The 14,312-nt window shown below is 29.1% G+C and overlaps 1 protein-coding gene across 1 annotated transcript; it reads left to right on the forward strand.

Annotated features, from left to right (window-relative positions):
• Positions 1-570: 570 nt before the first annotated feature.
• LOC110642710 (auxin response factor 10) lies at positions 571-5,316 on the forward strand. The gene is made up of 5 exons (XM_058148247.1): positions 571-1,210; positions 1,328-2,454; positions 3,705-4,606; positions 4,780-4,848; positions 5,028-5,316. Exons 2-5 carry the CDS (start codon positions 1,378-1,380, stop codon positions 5,107-5,109), a joined length of 2,130 nt encoding a protein of 709 aa, XP_058004230.1. The 5' UTR covers positions 571-1,210; positions 1,328-1,377; the 3' UTR covers positions 5,110-5,316.
• Positions 5,317-14,312: the final 8,996 nt, after the last annotated feature.

Here is a 14,312-nt window from a genome sequence, read left to right on the forward strand (position 1 = left end):
ATAAACATAGCCTTAATTTATTTTAATGAATTTGGCCCCTAATTTCATATAAAAAATACATAAAAATTTAACAATTACCAAAACAAGGAAAGAATGTACTAAAAATAAAATAAAATAAAAGATTTTTCTATGATTGTAAAAAAAAAAATATGTATTTATTTTTACCCTACCAAACTTCCGAAACAGGCCAGCAATACGTACAAGCCGACCCCAAAATCGCCAACTCATCCACTTTACCTTCCAAAAAAAAATCTCTATGAAAACCTCAAAGAGAATGTACAGTTCACTGTCCAATAACTAATTGCCTTGGAGATCACGCGCTTCACAGAAGCGTAAGAATAAACCATCGAACATCCCAATGGCCCTCTTAACTATGGTTTTTTAATCCGACAATTATGCATGCGATTTTTTAAACTATGGTCAAGCTCTGTTTGTCCAGTTCCAGTTTTGGGTTCATGAGCATTAAAAAAATCGCGATATTTTAGCCGTTATATCATAACACGACATTATTTAAAAAAATAAATTTAACAGATAATAAATTCCCTAGTTCAATAAATTAAGACTTTATTCAGTCTGTGGGCATTCCAGATTTCTTTATTTGTTTCCTTTCTGTTTGTGCAGAGAGAGAGAGAGAGAGAGAGAGAGAGAGTTGGAGTTTGTGAGATCTGAACGAAACAAACACAAACAAAAAACAAAAATTTGAGGGTGATCTTTAAAAAAAGGGTGAGAAGGAGAAAAGGGTAGCTTTTGTTTTGGAGTTTAGTGAAATGGGTGTGATTTAAAATTTGAGGTTAGTTGGAGAGTAATTTGGTGGATTGAAGCTGCTGCAAAGTATTTGATCGCCGATTAATGTCCCTGTGTCTGTCTCTGCATGGAAATGTACCGTCACGTAGTTCAAAATTTCTGCCTTTTTTAAGTGAAGAGGAAGAAGAAGAGGAAGAGAGGAGATTAGACAAGTCAGAACAGCTTTTTCCTGGCCCAAAACAGGAATAGGGTTTTCTTGAGTGAAAAAGAATTGAGAAATTTCAGGTCTCAAAATCTTATTAATTGAAAGTTTATATAGAGGGATTTAGTGTTTTGGCAGTAAATGTTGATACTTCAGTCCATATAGAGGCAGGCTTTCACTGAGAGTAGCAAATAAAGAAAGAATCAGTGTTTTCTCTTTTGCTCTGTTTGTCTGGTTCAGTGTGTTTTTCCTTTAACTTAACAGGTAAAGATGTAATGATAAAGATTCTGTTCCTTGGTTAATGAAGTGTGGTTTTATTCTTATTCTTCTTCTTCTTCCTTTAATTTTAATTTAGATTTTGATTTCATTTTCATTTTGTAGCATTTCAAGAGCACTCTTCACCACCATCAAGTCCTCCGCCGCCAGAAGCAATGAAAGAGCTGGAGAAGAGCTTGGATCCACAGTTATGGCATGCCTGCGCAGGAAGCATGGTACAGATCCCTCCCGTGAACTCCAGAGTCTTCTACTTTCCTCAAGGCCACGCTGAGCACTCCCAGTCTATGGTCGATTTCTCCTCCTCCCCGCGAATCCCGGCTCTTGTACTCTGCCGCTTGGCCGCCGTCCAGTACCTAGCCGACTTAGAAACCGATGAAGTCTACGCCAAGATTAGCATCGTCCCATTGCCAAACAACGAGTTTGATTTCGGAGAAGAAATGGGTATATGCGATAATAATAATGGCAATAATACAGAGAAGCCTGCTTCTTTCGCAAAAACTCTAACCCAATCTGACGCTAATAATGGTGGGGGTTTCTCTGTACCAAGGTACTGTGCTGAGACTATATTTCCCCGGTTGGATTACTCAGCAGATCCTCCTGTGCAGACGGTTGTTGCCAAGGATGTTCATGGGGAGATGTGGAAGTTCAGGCACATTTATAGAGGGACGCCGAGAAGGCATTTGTTGACTACTGGGTGGAGCACGTTTGTTAACCAGAAGAAATTGGTTGCTGGGGATTCAATTGTGTTCCTGAGAGCTGAAAATGGCGATCTCTGCGTCGGAATTCGCCGCGCCAAGCGGGGAATTGGGATTGGAAATGGGATTGAATCGTCGTCACCTTCCTCTGGATGGACTGCAAATGCGAGTTGTGTTAACCCATATAGTGGATTTTCTCTTTTTCTGAAAGAAGATGAGAATAAAGGAATGCGAAATGGGGGACTACGAGGCAGGGGAAGAGTAAGGCCTGAAGAGGTTTTGGAGGCGGTGGCGCATGCAGCCAACGGTCAGCCGTTTGAGGTTGTTTATTACCCTCGGGCAAGCACACCGGAGTTTTGCGTTAAGGCGTCTTCGGTGAGGGCTGCAATGAGGATCCAATGGTGCTCTGGAATGAGGTTCAAGATGGCCTTCGAGACGGAGGATTCTTCACGGATTAGCTGGTTCATGGGGACTGTGGCCTCTGTTCAGGTTTTTGATCCCATCCGGTGGCCTAATTCTCCTTGGCGGCTTCTCCAGGTTCTACACTTCACTTTATTACCAATGCTTCCTGTAACTCCTATTGCTCAATTTAGCCTTTGTCTAGTGTTTTTCTAGTTGTTGATATTTTGGATTATTCGAGTCTCTAATTTGTTAAACATTCAGAGTTGCATCATTTTCTTTCAAATCATGAGTTAGTTGCCTGGAGACTTGATTGGCTTCCTGTGCCTCTCATTTGCAACACTTTATCCGTACGGTAGGCCTCTTTAATAATAAATTATAGGAGGATGAAGATGTGGATGCTATACCACTTTTGGTCGCAAAATTTCTTCTTGTTTTATTTCCCTTGCTTTTCTGGTATTCAGTTATAGTATTTTCTGTCAGCCATTTGTTGCAACTGACAATCTCCTTTTCATACCTGGAACACCAAACCAGTTGTTGGATAAAAATGGGTTTTTTGTGTGATATTTGTGGAAGTCGTGTGCTAAGAGTATTGCTTGCTGATGAATCACTGTGCAGTACCTGATAAAGTTTCTTTGAATCAATGGTGGGGCATTTACTATCTTAATTGAAGTTTCTGATAAGTTGAAACAGATAGCATTATGGCTAGTACACCTGCTCATTTATGTTAAACGGTTGACCATTGTCCCATAGTTGATTGATAAGGTAACCATCATTTTAGCTTTCGGCTTTTTATTTAGGAGTTCTTTCATTCTTTGTGTGTTATGATCTGCTTGATCTGTATAATTACTATTATCCCTTATGCTGTCCTCTACCTGACAGAATTTGTAAATTTTGTCCTTGGATCGTTTAATAAGCTCCACATGGGAACCAGATAGGAGTTTCTGACATGGCATATTCAATAAATGATATACCCATCATGCAAGTTACCAGAAAATATATAATCCATGTGTTTGAGCTAATCAATTATTAGGGGATTCCCTACACATTGTTGCCCAAGTTATGATGTTTCCTTAATCTAATTGTCTGTGATTTCTTTTTAGTTAATAAATACTTTTGTATTAATATTCTTTTAAAAAGATCCACTTAATCTCAGATTCTCAAACTATAATACATTGATGCATGTGGTACTTTGAGTATGCCATTTCATGGATTTTACAGCAGTAATTATTGATGGAGAATCATTAAAGAATCTTAGTACTTCTATGATTCAACTGTTCCCTTGCATTTTAGAATTGTTTTTCCTGCACTAGCAGCCCTGTTTATGACATCTTCTTTTGTTTTTAATCCTTTAATCCTTACAATATCTCTGCAAATTCTCATTGCAGGTGACGTGGGATGAGCCGGATTTGCTGCAGAATGTAAAATGTGTCAGCCCATGGTTGGTTGAATTGGTTTCAAACATGCCAGTCATCCACCTGTCACCCTTCTCCCCACCAAGGAAGAAGTTGCGGCTCCCGCAACACTTGGACTTTCCCCTTGATAGCCAATTTCAATGGCCATCATTTTCAGGCAACCCGCTTGGGCCTAGCAGCCCCTTGTGTTGTCTATCTGATAACACTCCTGCAGGCATACAGGGAGCCAGGCATGCTCAATTTGGAATATCTTTATCAGATCTCCAGCTTAACAACAAACTGCAGTCAGGGCTGTTTTTGTCCGGTCTCCAGCGGTTCAATTCACACTCTAGAATTTCTGAAAGTTTCATGAAAGGCCATACAAATAGCGATGAGAATTTATCTTGCTTGTTGACAATGGGGAGCTCTAATACAAATTCAGAGAAATCTGATAATGTAAAGAGGCACCAATTTTTACTCTTTGGTCAACCAATTCTCACTGAGCAGCAGATTTCTCATAGCTGTTCCACTGATGCAGTCTCCCAAGTTCTTAGTGGAAAATTTTCATCAGATGAGAGTCCGGAAAAATCAAAAAGTCATGATGTTTTGGGATGTGCTTCTGAGAAACAAAAATCAGTGGAAAAGTCGGCTAGTACCGGCTTGTCATGGCAGAGTCTTCACACCACTGAAACTGGCTTGGATGCCGGTCAGTGCAAGGTTTTCTTGGAATCAGAGGATGTAGGTCGGACCCTTGACTTATCTGTTCTTGGTTCTTATGAAGAGCTGCATGGTAGGCTGGCCAACATGTTTGGAATAGAAAGATCTGACATGTTCGGCCATGTGCTCTACCGAGATGCAACTGGTTCTGTTAAACAGATGGGAGATGAGCCATTCAGGTACCATTGTGAAGAAAAGTTCTTTCCTCATCTTATACCTTTCTGCCTCATTCCTTTAGTATTTTGATTTTATAAGGTTAACGTGACTGCTAAAGTTGCAATTATAGATGTTACAGGTTTCCTTGGTACTATATTTATTAGAACTTTTATATTCACTCTTGTTGGAAATGCAGTGTCTTTGTAAAAACAGCAAAAAGGTTGACAATTCCGATGAAACCAACTAACAGTGACAATATCGGAAGGTAAGAAAGTAGGGAGAAAAAAGATTTCCACTTTTCCGTAAGGAACTAACTGTCTTTCAGGCATATGGGTTTTAAAAACATTCAAATTTTAAAATTGTTTCGCTTTTGAAGTCAATTTCCAAGCTTATTAGTCTCACGAACTTTTATCACTTATCAAAGTTTGTATTTTTTTCCTTCAGGCCATGGATCACCGGGATGAGGAGTGCTGAAAATGGTCTAGAGGCTTCAAATAAGACTGGTCCCTTGAGCATATTTGCATAATATAGCGTGTGGGTTATGAGAGTAGATGCAAAGAGAATAACTGATATTGAGAGCTTTCAGTTGTTTTTGTTATATAGATAGGAGAAACAGGATAAAGAACTCTCATCTCTTACTAAGGTTGTTCTCTGAATGTGTTTCTTTTTAGCGTGGGTGTTTGTTGTACTGAATATTTCTGAGTAATATTATGAATGAAAGCTTTCTTGCCTATATTTTGCTCTTATTCCACCTATGATAGTAGCGTGAGAAAATGTGCACTACCAAGGTTGTTAGTTCATGAACTTGAGATGACAAGTGCATACTTGATTTTTCTGTGAAACTTGCTGTTTAACTTAAAATCAGGTGAACTCCTTCCTTCTGCTATATGCTTAGCAGGTGGAGTCGTTCCTTGCCTTGAAGGGTACAGATGAAAAACAAACACAATTACCTATGTAAATGATACCCTAGAAGGAAGCGTTGGGTAGGACTTCTGTGATGATCTAATGGTAGTTTACCTACTTTTTTAACTTACTCATGGATTGGATTGTGGGATTTCACAGCATCTGAGTTTTAGCCCTACAGGATGACAGATGACTTAACTCCCACCTGATGAATTTAGTTATTTAATATGAATCATCAGGTGGAATATACCTCAACCGGATGTGTTGCAGTTTCCAGTATTCTTTTGGTTGGCATTGCCTTCTTGGCCTGTGTATTTGCTGGTGTTTGCACATTTAATGCTCCCATTTAATGACCTATCCTATCCTATCCTATCCTATCCTGAGCTTTCCACAGGGAACGTCTATATGTTTACAGCCAAGCAGAGGCCTAGAACCAAGCTTCATTTAGCCCCTCTCCTTTAAGAAAAAAAAAAAAAAAATCTTTTCATGTGTTCATTATTATATCAGATAATTATTCATTAGAGTTACTTAGAGTAAATGAGATTAATTTGATGAGGTTGAATTTGTGAAATGTGGGGTTGATTACCAATGCATGAATGTTAATGTGATTTAATTACAATTTAATTAAATATTAATCAATATGTTTGAAACTTATCCAAAACTTGGGATCTGTAGAAGTCCAGAAAACATGACCACTGTTTGACTGTTCCGGCAGCTTGACGGCCAGTCTGGCCCTGGTCTGGTCTGGTCTGGCTAACCTCTTTCCACTTTTTGCGCACGCTAATCCCTATGTTTTTATTTTAAAATTATATATAAAAAAAATTAACACCAAATCCTCGGATGGTTTTTATAATCAGATCCTGATTTTTATTCCATAATTTATTTTTATCTTTTAATTTTATTTTATTATTAAAAAGTTTTAATTTTATTTCATAAAAATTTCTATAATTTACTATAATAAATTTTAGGATTAAAAAAATAAATTACATTTTTATCTCTTTTACTAAAAAAATAATTATTTTAATTATTATTTAAACTTATTACAAAGTATTAATATAATCAATTATTTCGTTAAAAAAAATATGGATTATTAAAAGATATTAAAATTATATTTATAGATATTATAAATTATAAGAATTTATTTAAATAAAATTAAAATTTAAATATTTTTAATAATAAATTAAAATTAAGAAATAAAAGTGAAATTCGACTTCAAATTTAGGGACCAACTACAAAAATTGCCGCAAATCCTCTTGTGTTGTATTCCATTTTGAAACTTTTGAATTTTTTATTTTTATTTTTAGCCCTTTATAGCATAGACTTAGAGACCACAACTTTTACTCACAATCTCCCCGCCATATATTTTTAATAATTTCTTAATAAAAAATTTATAAAATTATATAAATAAACAAGCACACGTGCACGTGGGACCCGAGGCCAACTGGAGGAGCCACGTGCGGTCCCAGTTGTGTCGCCGTTACGTTGTCCGGGCCTTTGATTTTAGTCCACCCTTGGGCTTTGGATTTGACTCCACCCCTCTACCCACTTCCTTGTGTTCCTATATTATTGTTTACCAATTTCTCTACCTATTTTAAAATTATTTTGTCATTAATATAAATTTAATTTTATATAAAGATAAATTTAATAATTATTAAATTAAATATTAATATTTAAATTTATATAAAATTAATTAAAAAATATATAATAAATATATAAATTTTATGTAAATATTTAATTTAATTATTATTAAATTTATATTTATATAAGCTCGAATTGAGTTAAATTAACATATTTAATATTCTAAGAATATAATAAAATGGCAAATTCATGCATTTCTTAATGATATGTGAAACAATTAATCAAATGGGCAACATTAATTTTCCAAAATTCAATAAAAAAAAAAAATCATTGGGGGGAGAAGAAAATTAGCATAGAGTGATGAATCCAACAAGGAGTAGTTAATGGCATTTGAATGGTTGAGAATTTTGATGAGGCAAGACAAAAGAAAATTGGTGTTGCTAATGCAAGATCCAAGAATATATTAATACTTCCACAAACATGTACCGCATTATAAGATCAAGAAGTCAACACACTTCCTCTATTCACTCCATCTCTTTTTACCAATAATTTTCTTTCATTATTGAAAATTGAAAATATTACAATAATATTTTAATGTTATTAATTACATTTAAGTTTTATATATTATGTTCATCAGAATTTTATTTGAATACTACTCTGACTTAAAAGTGAAAATTATATATTTAAAATAAAAAAATAAATTAAATTAGATAATTTCATATGATATATTTTTAATCACTAAATTAAATCAAATTAAGTCACCTTAAGAAAATATAATATTATTTATAATATAAAAAGATAACTAATATTATATTTTTTTATGTATATTCTAATTAATAATTCCTCTACAAAATTTCTAATTTTTAGGCTAATCCTACAACATATTAGGAAATTTCAATAAAAAAGCATATTTTTATAATTATTTTATTTTTATTTTGTACTATTATAATAAAATATAATTTTAATAATAATAATTATTAATAATCTATATATATATATATATATATATATATATATATATATATATATATATATTAAATGAAAGTTAAAGTCGTCTCTGAGTTGGCGAGAAAAAAAGGCATTGAAGGATCAAAACGACAGAGATTTGATGACGTGGCCTCAAGACCCGTTCGTGCGGTGGACCCCATTATGAGTTTTCTTTTACGTTTAGATAAAATCAATAAAAAATTTGTTAGGTTCACCGGGCGGTTGCGTTTAAGATTTGAAAGATCGAGATTATAGTACGTGTACGGCTATGGCCTTCTTCACTCTGTCAGGCAATGATGTTGGTTTAATCTTAACAGTTGATTATCTTGTAACTCCGGTTAAATAAATCACGATATGTACCTAAGATATTTAACTTCTCACGATAAATTTAAAATATAATCTCGAATTTTTCTACACTGGATTATTTTACGGTAGTAGAGTTGATATTTGGTATTTTATAAAATAAATATTTATTTCTTTTTCTCAAAATTGAAACTCCGTAATTGCAAAGAAAATAAGATAATTTTTTATTTTATTAATATTTATTTCTTCTTAAAATATTAATTGTCTATTTAGTATTATATTTGAAAGTCTAAAATTAATTTTTTGATTAAAGTATTAATTTAAATATTATTAAAAAATTAATTTATAAAAAATTAATTTTATTATCTTAATATTTTTATGATTAAAATTTATTAAATTTAATTTTAAATTACTTTTTAATACTTTCTAACTAATATATCTAAAAAAATAATTTTTTCAATAACAATTCTAATAGCAATACCAAATAAATCGTAAATATTAATTTTTAAGAGCCTAAATTAATAATTATCCTATTTAAAGATTAAAACTTATACAATATTCTACCACACGTTGCCCTAAGTGTTATCTAATTAATGAGTAAATTTAATATTCACTTCATTAATTAATATTTTAAATTATTGACAAAATTATACAATATTTAAAAGGTGAAATGATAAAAAATAATAAAACTTTTATATTAATTATTAATTTTAGCTAAAATTTTTAATTTTATTATTTTAATCATTAACATTTTTCATTGTTTTTAATTTTAATAATAAATTTAATTAAAAATTATTCAATTCATGAATAATGTATCTAATATTATTATCTTAATTTTAATTTTTTTTCTCTCTTTTCATACTTTTAATACACGTCTTTCTCATTATTTTATTTCAAATTTAAAGAAGAAATTAAGTATTTAAATATAAATATGAACAAATAATATAACAAAAATAAATGCAATTATAACTTTCAGAATATAAAAAGTTAATCAAAATAATATTTTTATTAATTAAAAAAAAATTACTAATACTGATATAAAATAAAACAATTAACTAATATTAATAATGTCAGTAAACATTTGAATTACTTTTATCCATTAAATAATACAATTAAGTCAATTCCTAAAATTAAAATTAATTTGAAAATTTAAAATTAAATTAATAAAATTAAAAGATTTGGTTAAAATGAAAAGGCTTATAATGTTTTTTTTTTTTTTTTCATTTGGCCTATTTGGAAATTAATTATTTATTATATTCAATATTTAAAAAATATCAAATTGGTCAATAGGTTTATAATAAAAACAAATTAGAGTAGAGTTGAGGCTTAATGATTGAAATTTTAACAAAAATATATATAAATTAAATACAGGCTTAAATATCGCTTTATTCAAATTAAAATAATTTAAATTTAAATTTCTGTTTATTTAATGAAAAATAATTTATATGTAAAAAATATTTTATGAGGAAATAATTTATATTATAAAAATGTTTAGACAATAAAAAATTATTATTTTTTATTTATAATTGCCATTAATCACCTGGAGAAGAAAAGGTTTAAAATAACTTAATTTTCATTTTAATTAGTAAAATATTTTTTATTGATTATTTTTTTATACATTAAAAAAATGTAGAAAAAAATTTCTTAAAAATGTATTTTTAAACAAATAAAGCCTTGTAGGGAGTTTTATTTTCAAAATCGATTTCATTATTTTTTTTTTCAAAATTAAATTGATTTCATCACGTTGAAATCAAACTATCATGTAATTTTAGAAACAAGATTAAAAAAATAAAAATCACTGATTTAAATTTAAGATTTTATAATTTTAGAAATGATTTTAATATTATTCATTTAAAATTAATAGATTTATATTTAGCTCAATAAGACATAAATTTTAAGTAAAATAAGTTTTTTTTTTTTTAAGAAGAAATACCGTTCTTATCATAGTTAGGAATGACAACAAAGCAGATTGGGCAGAGACATTTCTGTTAGATAATGGGTCAGGCTAATTTCTCCACAGAGACTTTTCTTTTTATTCTTGTATTTTAATTTATTATTATATAATATAATTTTATTTATCAAAAAATTATAATTTATAAATATAATTTCGAAACATAATTTTAATTATATCCCTAATTTTTTTGTTATAATTATAATATTTAAATATATAAAATATAAAAATTATTTTTTAATCAAAATTAATATATTAGTGCAAATGAAGGGTCATCGAGATTTAGGATGAATCTCTCCTTGCCCTGCACAACATCAAAGTGAAAGCCTGATTAGAGAAAATTGATTAAGAGGATATTTGGTTTATTTATTAGGTACAGCTTATAGTTGATAGATATTTAAATAGATAAATTTTATTATTTAACATGTTTAAAAAAATAAAACTGATAGCTGATGGATAACTGATATAATATTTATCGGTTGCAGTTTTTATCAGCTCTATTTTTTGAACTGTTTATCATCAGTTGATAGCTGATTTAATTTTATTTTTTATTTTTACTATATTATTTTTTTATTTAACTTAAAAATTAATATTATTAATATTTTTATTTTTTATTTGTAATTTTAACATTTTAATTAATTTTATTTCAATTTTATTAAAATATTTTTTATTAATAACATAAAATATAAAATATTTATTTATATCTAAAAACTTAAAATTAATTATAAATTTTTCTATTAACAATAATAATTATTTTATTATTTTATTTATATTTTTAAAATTATTTAATTATCTTAAAAAATAATCATTTTCTTATTTAAATAATAAAATAAATAATATAATATAAAAGATTAATAATTATATATTTATTTAAATAATATAATATATTAATTTATTAATTATATATTTAATTTAATAATAAAATAAATAATATAATATAATAAATTTATAATTTTATATTTATTTAAATAATAAAATAAATTATATAATATATACCTTTATTAGTTATTTCACATATCAACAGCAATAGCTAAATATAATTTTATTAAATACTTAATATAAAACAATTATCATCAGTTATCAGTTAACAGTAACAGCTATCTGCTAACAGTAACAGCTATCAATTATATTAAACAGTTAAACTAAATAGGCTCTAAGTATGGAAGTAAATGGATCGAGTTCAAAAACAATTGTCATTCCTATCATCAAGGGCAGAGCTACACCTACACCTATTTCAATGGAATCAATTCTATTCAACTAAATATATATATATATATATATATATATATATATATATATATATATATATATATATATATATATATTCATATGACAATCTACTAATTATAAAATAATTTTTTATTTTACTAAAATATTTAAAATATTATTATATTTAATAAATTAAATTTATTCAACACACCTTAAATATTTATTACATATATCTAAAAAGAAATAGTAAAACGTAAACTTTTATTATTTAAGTATTTTATTATATATGTAATAGATTAATAATTATTGTATTTATTATTTTGATAATTGACATGTAATATATGAAAAATCTAGTGTACTTATTAATTTTCTTATTCATGAAATTAACATTGATATTATTTATTACAACTATAAGTATTAAAAGTATATTTTTATAATGATTTAAAAAAAAACTGGTCAAGGAAAATTATAAGTTTAATATTATAGTAATAATTTACTATTTTATAAAATAATTTTTTACTTAATTATATAATTAAAATTTATATTTATTTTTATATATTGTTTTTTCAGTAAATAATATATTTTTATCTATAATATTTTTCTTTCATTTGATTTGTGTTAAATAAAATTTTTTTGACTTACTGATTTAATTTTCTGACTCTCTCCTTGTCTATTATGTATGTTGATCATTGGTTAACATTAATTTGATTCAAGGTACAATCAAAAGGTTTGAAATTGTTACATCCAAAATCCAATTTCACAATAATTTTGTAGTAATCCGAATCAAATTCTAATGATCATTGTCATTGTCAATATGCAAGATATAATTAAGTTTCAAGTAGTCTTTTGAGGAGACACCATAGCCTCATAAGATAGGATCTCAGTCTTAAGTTTTTTTTCATATTGATATGAAAGTTAGTGGGACATATATATATATATATCAAAGTCTCAAATTCATCATTATTAACTTACTTTTTAATTACAAGTTATATCTTCATTTATGATGCTTTTTTAATGCAACACAAATTATTATGATTATGAAAAATAACTGCTATGATTATAAATAACTAAACAATCGAATAAGAAAGACTATTTTATAACAGAAATATATATTTTTCATAAAAAATAAAAAAATAAAAAGTAATTTTATTATATTTCAAAAATTAAATTAGAAAATACTGAAAAAATTAAACAAAGAGTCCCTTTTCAAGAAAGAATGTTTTCCTGGCTAAAGGAAGACCTCAATGGACAAGACCATAATGATGACAACGGTGGAAGGAGAAAATAATGAGGAAGCATGGCAAATGCTTGATGGACAAGTGACAAGTGAAAACTGTGCATGTGCAATCTGATTAAGATCCCCGTCAGAAATTTAATGGCCGGTTAAGAAAGGACAAGCAATACTAAAAAGAGAGCATATTATATGGGATTGTCCATAAGCTCATCATGAATTATTGCACTACCATTAATTGTTTGGTAATTTGTCTTGTCATATCATACTAAACGCAAGGATTTGTACCCATTTCTTCATTTATCCTTCTGCTTTTCTAACACTTTCGTCATCAAACACACCACTTAATCAAATACTCAACTTGATCTCTAAAGGACCTTCTGTCTCTTACATACGCATACATACTACATAAATACATGCAAGCATATCATCCCAAGACTTACTGTATAGATTATGCGAAAACCAGTCTTGCCATCCCACACATTGCTTCAAGGCTAAGGTACCATCGACATCATTTATAATATAATTTAAAAGTTCATTTCATCATGACATGAATGGTCTGCTTATGCTTAGATCACAAAAATTAATATAAGATTATAACCCTGCTTCAAGAATCAAGACTTGGGTGCAATTATAGTGGAATTCAGATTATGTAAAGTTCAATATGGCAGAATGATTCAGGGACTAATGCATATTGAAAGCATCCAAAACATTTGCCTAACACAGTTGATATTTTTGGCACGAATCATCTAAAGCACAGCAACACATCTTTTTGCATATATCTGAGTCATTTTTTTTAAGTATGCAGATTTAATTTCCAAACAGAGATAAATATATGAAAGCGGGAGATTATATAATTGCAAAGTCCATCAATTAAAGAAAAGAAAATATGAGCTAAAGGATGCTACCAAAATTGCCATTCTTCCTTGAAAGATAAGCAAGCAAACAAGAATAGCATCAAAATTCAAGAGCACAATCTAAAGCAGCAATATAATCATAATGCTACACTTTTTAGTGGAGAATATTTTACATAAAGCCACCATTGCTTAAAAGGGATGTTTAAACAGCAAACACTAGAAAAACCCATGATGGGATTCCTCAACTCATAATTAATTCCGTATTCTACATGCAAATGATCTAATTATCCAAAACATCATGAAGTTCCATCTACAAGTGGAAATAGATCAATGTTGGAATTAGTCAAATACATCATAATCAAAATGCCAAATATCATTGTTCTGCTGACAGCAATGCAAAGACTGAAGTAAATGCTACTTCCACAATAGTCCTATGTGATTAGCTTTGAGACAACAGTCCCAGACCGGCAATTGCGGCCACATTTCTCCATCAAATTTTACCTTTGAACTCCAAAGAGATTTCCAGAAGGAAAACATAACAAATCTAATGAAATTTGGAACCAAAACTTTGATTTCCATACAGGTTATAACTGAAGAACGAAGAAAGCCAAAAACAGAACACATAATTTGACTAACCATTAAAAGCCAACAACCTTGCTTGTTGAGATATTGAACATCTCTAGGCAAACAAAACTGACCAAACTAATGAA

This window comes from Hevea brasiliensis, chromosome 6, assembly GCF_030052815.1.
Source record: "Hevea brasiliensis isolate MT/VB/25A 57/8 chromosome 6, ASM3005281v1, whole genome shotgun sequence".
NCBI classification, from domain to species: domain Eukaryota; kingdom Viridiplantae; phylum Streptophyta; class Magnoliopsida; order Malpighiales; family Euphorbiaceae; genus Hevea; species Hevea brasiliensis.